This window comes from Carlito syrichta, unplaced genomic scaffold (genome assembly GCF_000164805.1).
Source record: "Carlito syrichta isolate Samal-C Ts95f unplaced genomic scaffold, Tarsius_syrichta-2.0.1 Scaffold135915, whole genome shotgun sequence".
NCBI lineage: Eukaryota > Metazoa > Chordata > Mammalia > Primates > Tarsiidae > Carlito > Carlito syrichta.
Genome location: NW_007080011.1, coordinates 123,672 through 138,828, shown reverse-complemented (window position 1 = coordinate 138,828; position 15,157 = coordinate 123,672). Strand labels below are relative to the sequence as shown.

At 55.5% G+C, this 15,157-nt stretch overlaps 2 protein-coding genes across 2 annotated transcripts in view; one reads left to right on the top strand and one right to left on the bottom strand.

The window, feature by feature from the left end:
• The window catches only part of LOC103251068 (unconventional myosin-Id), a 230,727-nt gene extending 222,592 nt beyond the window's left edge, over positions 1-8,135 (top strand). The window contains exon 12 of the mRNA XM_008049680.2: positions 7,886-8,135. Within this exon, the coding sequence (XP_008047871.1) occupies positions 7,886-8,042 (157 nt within the window). The 3' untranslated portion in view covers positions 8,043-8,135. The remainder of the gene's footprint in view (positions 1-7,885) is intronic.
• A 3,340-nt stretch (positions 8,136-11,475) lies between these two features.
• Positions 11,476-15,151, bottom strand: CDK5R1 (cyclin dependent kinase 5 regulatory subunit 1). Its single transcript, XM_008049678.1, has one exon. The coding sequence runs from the start codon at positions 15,110-15,112 to the stop codon at positions 14,189-14,191; it is 924 nt and encodes a 307-aa protein (XP_008047869.1). The 5' UTR covers positions 15,113-15,151; the 3' UTR covers positions 11,476-14,188.
• Positions 15,152-15,157: the final 6 nt, after the last annotated feature.

Below are 15,157 nucleotides of genomic sequence, written 5' to 3'. Positions count from 1 at the left end.
AGTCTGGGCGACCGAGTGAGACGCCAACTCAAAAAAAAAAAAAAAAATGGTTTTTCCCCATCCTTCACAAACTTCAGACCCAGAAAGGGCTCAATAGACGAGAAAGTGCAATGCTACCACTCGGGCTTGCTAGGATACTGAACTCACAGTCTTGCTTTAGAAATGAGCGTAATAGGCCAGGCACGGTGGCTTACATCTGTAATTCCAGCACTTGGGGAGGCCAAGGCAGGAGGAATGCTTGATCCTTGGAGTTCAAGACCAGTCTGGGCAACATAGCGAAAACTTGCCTCTACAAAAATAAAAATAAAAAAATTAGCCAGGTGTGGTGGCACGTAGTTGTAGTCCTAGATACTCAGAGGCTGAGGCAGGAGGATCACTTGAGCCCAAGAGGTCGAGGCTGTGTGAGCCATGATCGTGTCACTGCACTCCAGCTTGGGCGACAGGCTCAAAAAAAAAAAGTGACCGTGGTAAAAGAGTCCATTTGACCCTGAAAAAAAAAGAAGTAGCATTTCCTAAAGCAAGATTTTGAAAGAGTTGCCCTCTGTGGTTTGACACCAGCAGAGGGACTTGCTTCTAGGAGGAAGTGAAACACACAGTGAACAGCTGCAGACATGAGCTTGATACCCCTCAGTAGCCGCTGTCCTCAGCGTGAGCCAAAGGACACACATTTGTCCCAATGACATCCACATCTAGAGCAAGAACAGCCTGTCTTTGTGACTCTAGCTTTTGTCATGAAGCACTTAATTCATTTATCATCACTTTGAAAAGCATCTGTTTACTACCTGCTGTGCTCGGTGCAAGGCAAGGTTCCTCCTAGCACATCCTGTGATCACACACGAAAGAACATTGCATGAGCCTCATGATATCCTCAGGTGCTCCTTGCTGTGCCAAAGAAAGTTCTCACCAAGCCACTGTACTGCGCCCCACTTCTGCTGGGTTTCCAAGGTGCATTTATTAGAACCAGGATCTCCCATAGGAATATCATTGAGAGGAGACGCTCTCACCGATTTCCTGAGTCCTGCCTGCCTTGTGCAGGGGCAGGGAGGGCCAGCAGATGAGCCCCCTATCCCAGCTGAGCCAGGGCTGCCTGGGATCTCCCAGGGTCACCTTCTTGGCTGGCTTCAGTCTAAAACCCTGCACTGTCTGGCTGACCAAGGGCCTGGACGGGAGGGCTGTTTTCTGGACTAATTCTCTGCTGGACAGACCTTGCTTGTCCCGCCTTGTGCACAGATAGCACAAGGAATGAGTTTGTTCACCACACTGATCAAGTCTTGCATTTACTCACAAGTTTCTCTAATGAGCAGAAGATGAGTCTAAATGAAAAATGAGGATGAGTAATTTGATAAAGGCCATTTGCCTACAGTGATGGCTTCGAACAGATGAAACAAGATGAAAGTCCCCGAATTCCACAGTGTGCTGAGCCACCAAATCCTGTAACAGAAGATGGGAAGGAAAAGCCCTCCCCTGCACAGCCAGCCTCCCCTGCAGCTGTCATTGGCTGGCGCACCATCAGAGGGAGATACCCTGCTTCCATGTATAAAATGTCTTTTCCTTTCTTTAAAAAAGGAGGGGAGAACTCTGGCTCCATAAGGATCTCCAGGGTGTGGTGGAGCTCAAACAAGAGATACGCCACTGAACCCCTGGAACATCCACTCTTCTGCTTGGGCTCTGTCTCCAGAATAGGCGCAGGAAATCTTGTGTTGGCCTTAAAGTAATTTTGGCTGAATGTGAAACTGTGAGAGAAAACATAGTTTAAGGGGCAAGTTCTTCTTTTTCCAATAGATCAACCCACATTTTTTTAAAGTATTGTGGTTAAAATACACATAACATAAAATGTACCATTAATCACATTTAGTTCATTCACAGTGTTGTTGCAACCATTGTCTATCTAGTTTCAGTATGTTTTCATTACCCCAGGAGGAAAACCCATACCCTTTAAGCCAAGGGTCCCAACTGGTCTGGGGCCACAGACCAGTACCAGTCTGTGACCTGTTAGGAACCGGTTCACACAGCAGGAGGTAAACGGCAGGCCAGCAAGTGAAGCTTCATCTATATTTATGGTCGCTCCCCATCACTCACATTACCACCTGAGCTCCACCTCCTGTCAGGTCAGCAGCAGCATTAGATTCTCATAGGAGCGTCACCTTATTGTGAACTGCGCATGCCAGGGATCTAAGTTACGCACTCTCTGTGAGAATCTAATGCCTGGTTTTCTGAGGTGGTGATGCTGTATAGTTCATTATATATTACCACGTAATAATAATAGAAGTAAAGTGCTCAATAAATGTAATGCACTTGAATCATCCCCAAACCATCCCCCTCCTCCACCAGTCCATGGAAAAATCGTCTTCCATGAAGCCGGTCCCTGATGCCAAAAAGGTTGGGGACTGCTGCTTTAAGCAGTCCCGCCACATTCCCACTCCCCATGGCCCTTGGCAACTTATTCATTTTCTGTCTCCCTGCATTTGCCTATTCTGGATATTTCATATAAATGTAAATACAATATGTAGCCTGTTGTGACTGGCTTCTTTCACTTAGCATAATGTTCTCAAGGTTTGTCATGTTGAAGCATGTATCAGTACTTTATTGCTGAACAATATTCCACTGAATGATAATCCATGGTGTGTATGTACCACATTTTGTTTATCCATTCCATTAATGGACATTTGGGTTGTTTCTACCTCTTATAAATAGTGCTGCTGTGAGCCAGACATGGCGACTTATGCCTATATTCCCAGCACTTTGGGAGGCAGAGGCAAGAGGATTGTCTGAGCCCAGGGGTTCAAGACCAGCCTGGGTAACTTGGTGAGACCTCATCTCTAAAAAAAAAAAAAAAAAGTGCTGCTATGAACATTCGTTTACAAATTTTTTTATTTAAACATCTGCATTCCATTCTTTTGGGTACACATCCAGGAGTGGAATTGTTGGTAATTCCATGTTTAACTTACTAAGGAGCCACCAGCCTCGATCCACATTTTTTTACTCAGTTCTCTGTCAGTGGCACCAGGTAGATGTTACTTAGCCGAACTCCAGAACAGAAGACTGGTTCTTCTTCCTGCCCTCATTCTGTTATTAACTCAGCACATACAGTCACTCAACTCCCTCTTCTTCCCAAACCCCACAGCAGCCCCATACAGACAGGTGAGGCTGGGGTGGCTCAGGGCCGTGCCAAGAAAAGAAGCAGGAACCCAGGCAGACACTGTCTCAAGGTGGCAAAACAGAATCTCTTTCCTGAAGGTCAGGCCTCCCTCCAAGGGCCCTCCTGGTTCACGGACTGGCCACTTTCCCTTTGGAATGAACCCCACAGACTGGACAAGTTTCAGGCCTGGGTAGATCTTGAGGAGTCGTGCCTTTGCCTTCCTCGCTCATGAGGCTGCAGTGAGCATTTGAAGTTGGTAGAGCTGACGGAGTCGTGTTGCTGGGAGAGAGCCGTCTGCAGGGCAGATGAACTGAGGTCAGCAAGTCCAGGACAGCCCGGCTAGTGTTGCCCTCAGCACCTGGGAGCATCCCTGTGTGCTGGGCGCCATGTGGGAGCCCCTGTAAGATGCCTCCCTACCCCCTAGCACACATCGTAAAAGTGGAGACCAGTACATGTGGCATGAATGCTCCATTAAACTTGCAGAATTTTATTTATTTATTTATGTATTTATTGAGTTGGAGTCTCACTCTTTCACCCAGGCTGGAGTATAGTGGCACGCTCACGGCCACCACAGCCTCGACCTGCTGGGCTCAGGCAATTCTTTCCTCCTCAGCCTTCCAAGTAGCTAGAACCACAGGCATGTGCCACCACGCGCAACTAATTTTTTAAAATTTATTTTAGAGATGGGGGCTCGCCAAGTTGCCCAGGCTGGTCTCGAACCCGTGAACTCAGGCAATCCTCTCACCTCAGCCTCCCAAAGTTCTGGGATTATAGGCATGAGCCACCGCGCCCAGCAAACTTGTAGGATTTAAATATAGAATTGGAATCCACCTCCCAGCATGTAAAATATTCCAAAAGGGAATGTTCAAAACAGAAACATTCATATGGTTTTATGAACTATGTTAAAATGTGTAAGGAACATAAACTGATAGCTCTCCTGAACCATCTCTCATGGGCGGTTCTTAGCACTTAAATGAGAAAGGAGTGAAAATTCCTTCCGAGAAACAAAATAATAGTTTCACACATAGTGCTTCTCATCTTTCAGTGTCCCGTGCACATCACACCCCAGCCTGTGCACCCCATGAGGGCAGGCAGCTTGCCCAGACTCAAGGAAGACCCCATCCCTGGTTACAAGATTGGGTTCTGTAAATGTCCCAGGACCTGCTGGGTCAGCCCAGGGGAGGGCCCAGAGGCAAGTGCTGGACTGACCACGCCAAGGAGGCAAAGAATATAATTGTTATGCATATTTGACAGTTGTAAAAAAGAGGCTGGGAGGAGTCTTGGAGGAGATCATGAAGGCAGTGAGCCGGCAGAGCCAGCACAGAATCCAGACCCTCCTGCCCTTTTGTATTAAGACCTCAAAGAACTCAGGAGAGTCTCAAGGGGTCTTAGCACAGGCAGGAGCCCTGGGGGCAAGTGAAGGGACCACCACTCCCCACCACCTTTTCTTTCCTAATGTGTCTCTGATTCTCATTCAGTCGAGGGATGCTGCTGGGAAGTGGGAACTAGATGCTCGCCACAGACCCTCAGTGTTGTGGTCCTCGAGAGGCAGGCTCAGAAATGAGGCGAGCCCCGCAGTGCGTGTCAGCCCACAGGCGAGTCTCGGGGCTGCGTCCCGCCTCTCCAAACTGGGGCTTCTCCACCCAACGGAAAGGGCTGGTACGACACTCACTCTGCCACGTGGGCTGGGCCTGCTGTGGAATGCTGGAGAGCCAGCACTGCCCATGGGAGGAGAGGACCAACCGGCTGTCCTGGGAGGGTCCACTCCACCGGGGAGGGGACTGAGCAGCCGCTGGGCTGACAGGAGAGAGGACAGGGAGAGGGAAGGGGACCAGGGCTTGTTCACATCCCCCTTACTGAAGAGTCTGACACCCAGGTCCTGCTTTCCTTCTTGCTGTTCAAGGAGAGCTCTCATGTCCGCCAAGCAGCGGCCTCGGGTAGCGGAGAAAAGCTAGCCTTGCTAAGTGGTGTTGACTTGTACGTGAGCTGCTTGGACCTTCCAGAGCATGGGCTGCTCTTTCCTCTTCTGGAGGCTCCCTGAGGAAGGAACTGTCCCTTATCCTCCTTCCATCTCCTGATTCGCTACCCGAGCCAGTATGTGCTCCACAGTACCTACTGACCAAGACAGCAGAAGGCTGGAAGAGGAGCACCCAGCCTCCTGCGGTGGGAGCCGGGTTCTTTGCTGCTTTTTAATCCGGCAACCCCGAGGGCTCCGCTTTCAAGGTGAAGTTGTATTCTTATTGTCCTGGGTGCCTTTTAGAACAGCCATTTGCTTCCCTCCATTTTCCCACAGCTTAAACCCCTGCAGCAAGGCTATAGGGCAGATCCTGGAACAACAGAGAGCCCGAAAGGAGGGCAGAATTAGCCGGGTGTGGTGGCACGTGCCTGTGGTTCCATCTACTTGGAAGGCTGAGGCAGAAGAATCGCCTGAGCCCAGCAGGTCGAGGCTGTGGCGGCCGTCAGCGTGCCACTGCACTCCAGCCTGGGCGACACAGTGAGACTCCCACTCAAAAAAAAAAAGAAAAAGAATAGACAGAGGCAGGGGCCACTCTGCTGACCCTGAGTGAGCCAAACCTGGCAAGGCCAAGTGGGACTCGGTGGCTGGGATGGGGACTGAGTCAGGAAGCCCCTGCTGCAGGGATGTCTGGATTGTCTGAACACGAGGATGAAGTTGGACTGATGACTCCCATTTTCTCTCTCTTTCTCATAGTAATTTCAAGCTGACAAGGAATGTGGCCTGCTCAGAGCCCATTCCCTAAGAATTTGTGTCCCCAGGTGATTCTAGAACCCACTGTGTGCACGTGACTGTACCAGGCTCCAGGGGAAGGGTGAGGGTGATGGTCACATGCTCTAGGGAAGGACACAGGCCCACCGGGAGGCAAGGGCATGAGGACGCCACTGCAGGGTCTGGAGGGTGACTCCTCCAGGGCCCCCTTCAGGAAGACAAACCCAGCGGGAAGGACCCAGGGCCATGCCACCTTGACAGAGCCCGAGCTTGGGAACTGGCCTGGTCCGGGAGGCATCTCCAGCCACAGGCATGTCCACAGTGCTGGGGCTTTGCTCTGGGCCAGCACGGGGGCTACGGGGCCCCTCACCCAGGTCCCACGGCCCAGGGCTGCGCTTCTACTCTGCAGAGAAACCCTGGTTCCCGCAGGAATGAAAGATGACCTGCGTCACTGCCGGGGATGGGCTCTGCTATTTTTATGTCCAAGTCTGATTAAAAATAGCTATCTAAGCCAAGGTTTTAGCTGTGGCTGATAAGACATTAAGTATTAGATACCTAATGCCCACAAGTGATAACCGTGAGTGTCTTCCTGTGTCCATCTTCCGCCTCCCAACAGGGTTATGAGAAAGTATGTAGGAAACAACTGTGAGATGAGCCCCTCAGAACACCTCAGGTGGCTTCCCAAACTTGGGGCCTACTGTGGGATGTGCCCATCAGCTGTCCATAGAGGCCCATTGCTCTCAGCCCGCTGACCCCGTGGGCCACTGCTCACGGGCCCTTCTGGCAGCCATGCGGACAAATGAGTCACCTCAGCATCTGAGGACTGTGTCTTCCAGGCCAACCATGCTTAGAAAGCGTCTCACATTCACAGCGGCTCAGTAGAAGTATGTCTGGGCTGAGTGGAAGCTCAGCGTGTGCCGGTCTCGGCCCGGCCTTCCCCTGCAGCGGAGACACCACAGCTCAGCATTCGCTGCTCGACACCAAGAGCAGCGCTGGCCCATGAGTCCTGCACGGTGTTCAGAGGGGACCTGGCCTGCCCACACCCCGAACGCTGTCCCAAGAATAAGGAAAAACTCCCAGGGCTTTAGGCACACAGAGCAGAGCCAGCCCGCCCTGCCGCGAGGCTCCTAGGCCGGCAGGCCTTTCTCCCTTCCCTCGCCCCTCCCAGCTCCAAGAAGGCTGACGAGGCATCAGCAGTGGTACGGCGTGGGATGGTGCTGGCATGTGCGAGCAGACCTTAGGTACCAGCCTATTTCGGCAAGTTTCTCAGCTCTCGAAGTAAGCAGCAGCTTCTTAAGTACACTCAGTGTGGTTGAGGAGCCGGAGGAAAGGGTTCGCAGCCTCGCACCCCCGCCTGGGCTTCTCCGCCCTCAACCCCACACGCAGCAAGGGCCGGCTGAGGCCTCCCTCACAAGCGCCCAGGCCGGCAGGTGTGGGCTCTGCGGCACAGGCTCCCCACGGACCCAAGCGGGAAAGCCGCCCCTGCCCAGTCCCCGGCCGCCAGGGAGGTGGGCACCTCAGCCAGGGCAGCCCCAGCCTCTGGGCCTTGGGGAAGCTGGAGTCAGACCCACTTCTGACAACCAGGCCGGGGGCCAGGGAGGGGTGAGCCCGTGGGGCTCAGAAGACACCTGGTTGGCCAGGGAGTGTGGTGGGAAGTCTCCGCGTATCCCTGGACCCAGAGCCACAGGTCGCAGCATGGCGGCTGAGTGTCAGAAGCCCGGCTCCAGGACTCCTGACGCCCCAGCCAGAGACCTGGTGGCCACGCTTCAGCCACCTGTCCTCTGGTCCAGCACCACGTGCTGGCTCCCTGGAGCTGAGCAGCAGGCCTGGCGCAAGGCCGGTGGGAGCCCGCCGGCGCCGGCCTCTCATGCCTCCCCCTCTCTGGGCCTCGCTGAGCGTCCCTCCAGCCTCCTCTGGGCGCCCGTGGAGAAAGCAGGCTGGGCCAGGCCGCGGGACCCAGAGACCACCCCGTTCTGCCCGCCTGCTAACCACCTTCTGGTCTCTGTCTTTCCGTCTCCCAGTGAGAAGCGCCACCTTCAAGTGAACGTCACCAACCCGGTGCAGTGCAGCCTGCACGGGAAGAAGTGCACCGTCTCCGTGGAGACGCGGCTCAACCAGCCGGAGCCTGACTTCACCAAGAACCGCTCCGGCTTCATCCTCAGCGTGCCCGGGAACTGACGGCCCCACGGCGGTTCTGGCCCGGGGCGTCCATGCTGGCAGCCGGGTCCCAGCCCAGTCACCACATGCCTGCTCAGCCGCTAGAAACCAGCTCGCTGGGGCCCAGGCTGGGAGCAGCCCCCGCCGCCGCCTCTGAGGGCCTCCCGCTGCAAGCTCGTCTTCCTGGCTTTCTGCCTTTGGTGTCCACCTTCCTCTGTCCCGACTTTCCATGGTCCCTGCCCAGTAAACCAAAGACCTTGGTGCCCCGCTCGGCCTGGGCTGGCATTCGACCACATCTCGCCTCAGAAGCAGCAGGTGGCACCTTCAGTTGGTGCAGGTGTCCCCTGAATGGCCAGGTCGAGTCAGCACGCCTCGAACCCATACCCTGCAGAGGGAGGGGTGGGGGTGCCCAGAATGCAGTTTCCCCAGCCAAAGATGTGCTCCTGGGGGGCTGGGAGGACGCGGTGGGCGTGAGCTGGGGATGCAGCCCCGCTGACCCGGAGTCCACCTGCCACCCCCTCCCGCTGGGAGAGCCAGCCCACAGAGCCCTTCCCAGAACTCAGCAGGCCCCGCCGCCCCCAGCAGCCAGCCAAAGCCACCAGGTGAGCAGGGGTCACCTGCAGAGCCCAGCCCCTCAGCCAGGAGCCGGTGGCACCCGCAGAACGGCCATGCCCAGCCAGGAGCCCGTCCTTCCCGGAGCCTGCCCTGGCCACCAGGGCCCCGCCAGCCTCCGACCTCCACTCTGGAGAGCAGTGTGCCGCCTCCTAGGGCGTCTTTTTAGCCCACAGCCCGTGGCCCTGGCCCTCTCTCACTGAGTTTGGCAGTTTGCAGTGCTGCTGCGCAGATATCGGCCGTCACCACACCCGTGTCAGGAATCGCAATCAGAAAATGGAACCGCAGGGGCGGGGGAGCAGGCTTGGCGGCTTTCCCTTTCGGACACCCCTTGCTGGTTCCCTGCTCGCTGGAGAGCGAGGGCTAGCATGGGGTCGGAGCGCGGGAATGACGGGCGTGGGCACGGAACACAGCGCGGGGTCCTGACACTGCAGGCCAGGCCAGGACGCTCACCCCCCGCACCCGCGCCCGGAGCCTGGGTCCCTGGACCTCGCGCCAGGGAGCGCTGCCGGCTTGCCAGGCTCTGCCCCGCAAAAGCACGTGCGCTCCAGAGGCCTTCCTGGGACCACCCTCCTCCCTGAGCCCAGCTGCCGGCAGGAGGCTGCGGCCTGGAAGGAAGGAGAGACTCGTGATGCCCCGTGTGGTGAGGGGATGAGGGGGTGCCCACGCTTTGCTTCGGGGGAGCAGGCCGGGGTGTGAGAGAGGGGCACACTGAAGTTTCTTCACTTTCTGCCACAGACATTGCCGCCCACCCCGGGCTCCGTCCTGCCACTCTGACCAGCAGGCCCCCCAACGCCTGTGTGCAGTCTCTTGTGCCTCTCCCAGGACCCGACCCCAGGGTGGTCCCAGCAGCCTGGTCCCATGCCCGCCGCCACCCACTTCCCAGGGCTTGCAAACACTCGCGCTGTGTGCAACCTCAGCGTCCCCCTCGAGAGCCTTCTCGGAAGCCTGGTCAGCTGCCTGCGCAGGCAGGGTGCCACCGGCCCAGGTGAGCAGAGCCGGGTCTTGCCAATTACCAGGAGACACCAGCGGAGCCATCTGACGGGAACTTCGCCTCTCTTTCCACTTACTCCCCAAACTTGTTGCTTCACACTAGACACATGCACATGCACGTCTTAAGCACCCCAAAATGGATCATGCCAAATGAGTTGCCTGTCAGGGCCGGAGAGCAGGAGGCTCGGGTTCCTTCCTCCCACCTTTTGAGGTTGCCTCAGGTCCCTGGGGTCCCAGCGCCGAGGCCGCCCTGCTGAGATCACAGGACAAGCACTTTTGACCGAAAGAAACCACGATGTGTGGCATCGGAAAACGGATGGGGAATCTTGGGTGTGATCGTGGTCGTGAGTCCAGAGCGCTGAGGGGGAAGGAAGGGGATACGGTGATTGTATGCGATGAAGGGTTTCTCTTGATTAAATGCAATTTTATGGTTTGGTGCGAATATCCCTATTTTCCATTAAATTAACTTTATTTCTAAAGCATATTTTGATTTACCATCAAGAGCAATAAAGCATTAAATCTTATTTTTAAAGGTGTTCTGCTTATCTGTCATCGAAAACTATAGCTGTGAGATTTTAGCTTATATAAAGTCAACTGTTACCCCAGAGGATGGGAGAATTAAGCACAAATATTGTAAAATTGGGGACAATTTGCCTGAGGCTTTTGAACAAAAATACTACATGGTGAAGAGAAGAAAGGGAAGGGGTGGGCAGCAGGGTTAAATCCCTGCACCTTCTCCCGCCATCTTAAGGCCTGTGCTCCAGCAGCTGGAAGCCATTGCTTGGTGCCAGGGGACGCGGTCATTGAAATAAAAGCACGTGCGTATAACAGAAAGGCTCAGATTCCTGGAGCAGCGCTTGGGGACAGGACAGGCCGTTGAGTGAAGGGACAGGAGGAAAGTGTGGGGATGGCAGCAGAGTGACAGCAAGCAAGCAGCAGCTCCCCTTGGGGTGATAGGGCAGCCCCGGCACCCAAGGGCCCCACCGCTGCAGAGTGCTTCTGGGCACCAGTCATTAGCAGAAAAGAACGTGCAGTGGTGGCTTCTGTGACTCAGACCGAGGAAGTTGCTTTGAGAAAAGCTAGTGGCCTTGATAAGAAGGCTGACGGCGCCCAAGCTACAACCTGAGCACAAGCTAGCCTTCCTAGCAGCCACGGTTGGCGCTGAACTCAGGGTGCCGGGCCTGGGGACAGTTGTGTCCAGCGTCCCCACGACCCTCTCCACCGAGAGGGAGGCTGGCGGCGCACACAGGCCTCCAGCTGGCAGGTCTGGCACAGACCACCGGCGCCAGCTGGTAGGACCCCCACCCCTGCCACAATTACGGGCGGGGGTGGCTGCTTACCTGGGCGCCCCAGGGCTGGATCTCCCGGAAATACGGGTGGAGCTAACGTGGCAGGTCGGCCCACAGGGACGTCAGCACCCCTGCTAGCCTGCAAGCCTCTGGGCAGGGAGCACCAAGCCGAGCCAGGCCCCGGGCAGCAGCCTCAGAGCACAGCCTCAGCGCAGGGAGTCCAAGGCCGGGAGCCCCCGCAGGACCCACCCAGCCGGCCCTCGCCAGGCCATGCTTGGATCTGGCCCCCCTCCGCTCGAGCCTCTTGTCACCCAGCTCCACCCAGGGAGCCTTTGGGGAACGCCTGCCCACCCGCCCCCGCCCTGGCCAGGCGCTAAACCAAAGCTGACTTAACCTGTGCTGCTTTCTTAATCACCTTAGCGTGCTAAGCCCTTTCCCCCAACTCTTGTCCTCCTCCCTCCCCGTAACACAAATCCAGTCACATTCCGAGTGCATGAATCGTGTATTAAAGGGGCCCCCAGCCTGCTGACAAACGACGGGCCCACAAAAAGAGGTCTATGTAATGGATGGTCAGTGCATTTTATTGAATCAGCACAGTACAAAAATAAATAAAAATAAGGGAAGGGGATTTAAATTACAGCCAAACTGAGCTTCGTGACTTTGTCAGATTATAAACCACACATACTCACAAACACACTATACATACATACAAAATGAGACAAATATAAATTAATATTAACAATACCCACAGTTTGGTCAAAGAATAGCTACGGAAGAAATTGCACTAAAAAACCAACATATATCACACGTGTAATTAGCAGTTTCAAATATACAGCTATGAATAATTCCGAGTGAAAAAAATGGCACATTTTCTTTTCATTGCAAGTTTAACAACTGTTGGAACAAAACTAAGTTCTAATAACTGCATGGAAAGAATATATCAACCCTCCAGGTTTACAAGAAAAAGAGAGAAATCAAACTCTGAACTATGATTCCTGTGGCTTGTTCTGTGCATGGGTGTAATGTTCACAGTCATCTGCTCTAAGATTATTTTCCTTAAGACACAAAATGCTCCTGTTTGCATGCACAATATCACTGTAAAAGCAACAATTAAAGAATAAAAGGTTTTTCTGTAGGCTAGTTTTTTCTTTTTGTATTGTTGTTCTAAAAGTAGTCTTCATAGCAGCATGTCAAGTGGGTTTGTTGCTTGCACACTCAAGTACATCGGCTGTTCCTCGACACGGTACTGATGACCAGTGCAGGGGGGAGAGAACATGGCAGGCTTCGCGCTGTGGGAACCAGAGTTGCTTCCCTCGTCCCCAGCCACTCCTGAAATGTGCACCTCCTCCGAAACAGGAAAAAATAAATATGGAGAAAGAGAAGGAAACACACAAAGCCGGAATCCTGTGGCTGCAACTTAACCGCACAGATCCAGGCCAGGTGCAGCCGGCTGAAGGCGACTCCCAACATGCGCCCCCCTCTTGGGACTTGGCACCGACCCTCCCTCTTCCATGCCACCAGGGAGGGGCCTCCCACCTCGGTCGCACGCGGCAGCAGGGTCTGAAGACAGGCTGTGTGGAGGCCCCGCAGGGAGGAGATGCTGGGGCGGAGCCTGTGCCAGCAGCCTCGGGTTCCGCCCAGCGCTGCCGCCGGGCCTGACCCCGGGAGCGGCTCCGTGGGCCTCAGGTGCAGCCGGGCAGATGCTCTCCGCCGGGCAGTCCCTCTTCCCCGACAGGTTTGGCTCAGGCCTCTTCAGTCAGGACCTCAATTTCACAGCTTTCTCTTTTTTATGTGAATTTCAGTAGTGCTTGTGCTGAAACTGGCAGCCACCTAGAACCTAACCCTACGTAAAATGACCCTCTGCCTCCCCATCCAGCGCTCCCGGGAGCGGGGGGACACTGAGCCTGGAAGAGAGAATCCTCTGTAGCGCCTTCACGTTGGTCTTTGTTCTCCAAAGCCGAGTGGTGGGCCCCAGAGGAAGACTTGCTCCCTTCTCTTGGTCCTCTCCCAAGGCCCAAGCCAACAATACGGGAGAATGAGAAAGAAAATCGATAAAATACACATCTTGTGTTTTTACAGCCAGTAGGGAAAGGTGGACACCAAGACCAGCAGCTGCAAATGATGACGGTGGAATCAGCAGGCTTCCAAAGCAATCGGGAGTCCCGCTCCTGTCTTGTCATTGTCTCCCAGATCCCGCTGTCTCACTGGGCCTTGCCTGGCAAGGCTTCCTCTCCAGAAGAAACTGAACTGCTTGAAAACAGCTTTAAATTGGCAAGGGCGGGATGGACATATGCCATTACCACATCACCCCAACCCCTGGCATCGCCTTCCCTTCCCCCAGCTCTGCAGGACAAACACCAGCAAGAGGCCCGAGCCCTTAGGTGGGCACCAGCTTGGTTTCAGGCCTGGCACCCACCCCCAGTAGGGAGGCTGTGGCTGACGGGCAACTGCAGCTGTCCTGGCACTTGTCACAGGGTGACCACGCTACATTATTCAAATGAAAAATTCACCCAGGAAAGGAGCTGTCCCAGCTTTACCCACCCCTTTAGCTGGGACCCATAAGGAGAACTTGGGAATCAACCCAGCTCATCGGCCGACACCACCAACATGGCCGGGAGCAGTAGACAAGGGGCTGGGGGCGAGTTCCATTTCTCCACTTAAAGGAAAGCCCTTCTCACTAAAAAATAAAACAGCAAACCAGGACCACGTAGAGTCAAACCACCAGACACAATCTCTGCAGCAGACCCAGCTTTGCCTCGCCTCGCCTCGCCTGAAGACGTCCCAGGGCAGCAGGATCCTGCCTCACAAGCCCACTGGCGGCTCGAGGCAGCTGGCACCAGTAGCCTCTGCGAGAGAGAATGACTCAACACAGGAGCCAGAAAAGGGCCTCCAACCAGAAACCCCAACTCCTCCCTGGGCCCACCAGCCAGAGGCCCCTCTCCAGTTCCCATCCAGGGCACAGCAGGCAGCCTCACCCACCCTGGATCCAGCAGGGGCACAGGCGGCGGGGGCGAGTCAGTCCTCTGAGTTCCCCAAAGTGAGAGGTCAGTGGCCTGGGTGGCTCTGAATCCATCTTCTAGGTTTTGCAAAAGGTTCGTGAGTTCAAAAGTGCCCAGAGGTTCTTGGCAGGGCTGGAAAAAACCCCAGGGAGAGAACATGGGAAGGGAGAGGCCCCTGGTGGCTTTGCTAGACACATACTGTACACAAAACTCATTTAATAATAAATTTTTAAAAATGCGTTGAATCCTTGACCCACGGCGCAGGCTACAGGGCTCACCGATCCAGCCCGAGGAGGAGCCGCTTCTTGTCCTCCTGGCCACTCTCGTTCTTCAGGTCGGAGAAAACCTGCGTGAAGTAATGTGGGTCTGCGTTGATCTGCAGCATCTTGGCGCTCATGAGGTTGATGACAGAGAGGCAGCGGTCCCAAAAGGCCTCCTTGCAGCTCTCCACCAGAAAGGGCTTGAGCGGGTAGGAGATCTCGTTGCCCATGTACGAGTAGGAGAGGTACAGGCAGGTCAGCAGGACGGCCTGGAGCTCGTGGTCCGAGCCCACCTCGGAGGAGATAACATCCCGGCAGAGCATGTACAGGAAGACCACGTTGGCCGGCGTGATGAAGCCCTGGTCCTGCCAGCCCTGCAGCAGCAGCGAGCGGTCCACGCTGCGCAGCCAGAGCACGGGGTCCGTGGGGGACAAGTGCTTCAGGCGGTAGCACCGGCGGCAGAGAAACTCGCCCAGGCAGCGCAGCAGCTCGCTGGTGGACGCCTGGACGATGACCCGTTTGGGCGTCCCCAGGGAGGTGACGGCGGGGTGCGGGGCCTTCTTGACGGAGGAGGAGACCCCGGTCTGGGAGCCCGAGAGCTGGCTGGCCGGGGGTGCGGGCGGCTGGGCCGGCGGGGGCTGGGCGAAGGTGGACAGGTTGGCGCAGGACAGCGACTTCTTCAGGTTCTCATTGTTGAGGTGCGTGACGTTGTTCTGGTAGCTGCTGTTGGGCTGCACCTTCTTGGAGTTCTTCTTCTTGGCCGACACGGCCACGATCCTCTTCCAAGGCAGCACGGAGATGATGGAGTGCCGCTTCAGGTTCTTGTCCTTGGCGTTCTTGCTGTTCTGCACGGCCGTGTAGTGGCCCACCGTGGCCGCGCCATCCTCAAACAGCGTGGCCTTCCGGTAGCTGGGGGACAGGGACAGCACCGTGCCCATGGTGCCGCTGCGCGCCGGGCGGGGACCCGCGCCCCTGCGCGCCCA

Coding starts and splice junctions, on each gene's coding strand:
- CDK5R1 (XM_008049678.1), bottom strand. CDS start 15,112: ATGGGCACGGTGCTGTCCCTGTCCCCCAGCTACCGGAAGGCCACGCTG.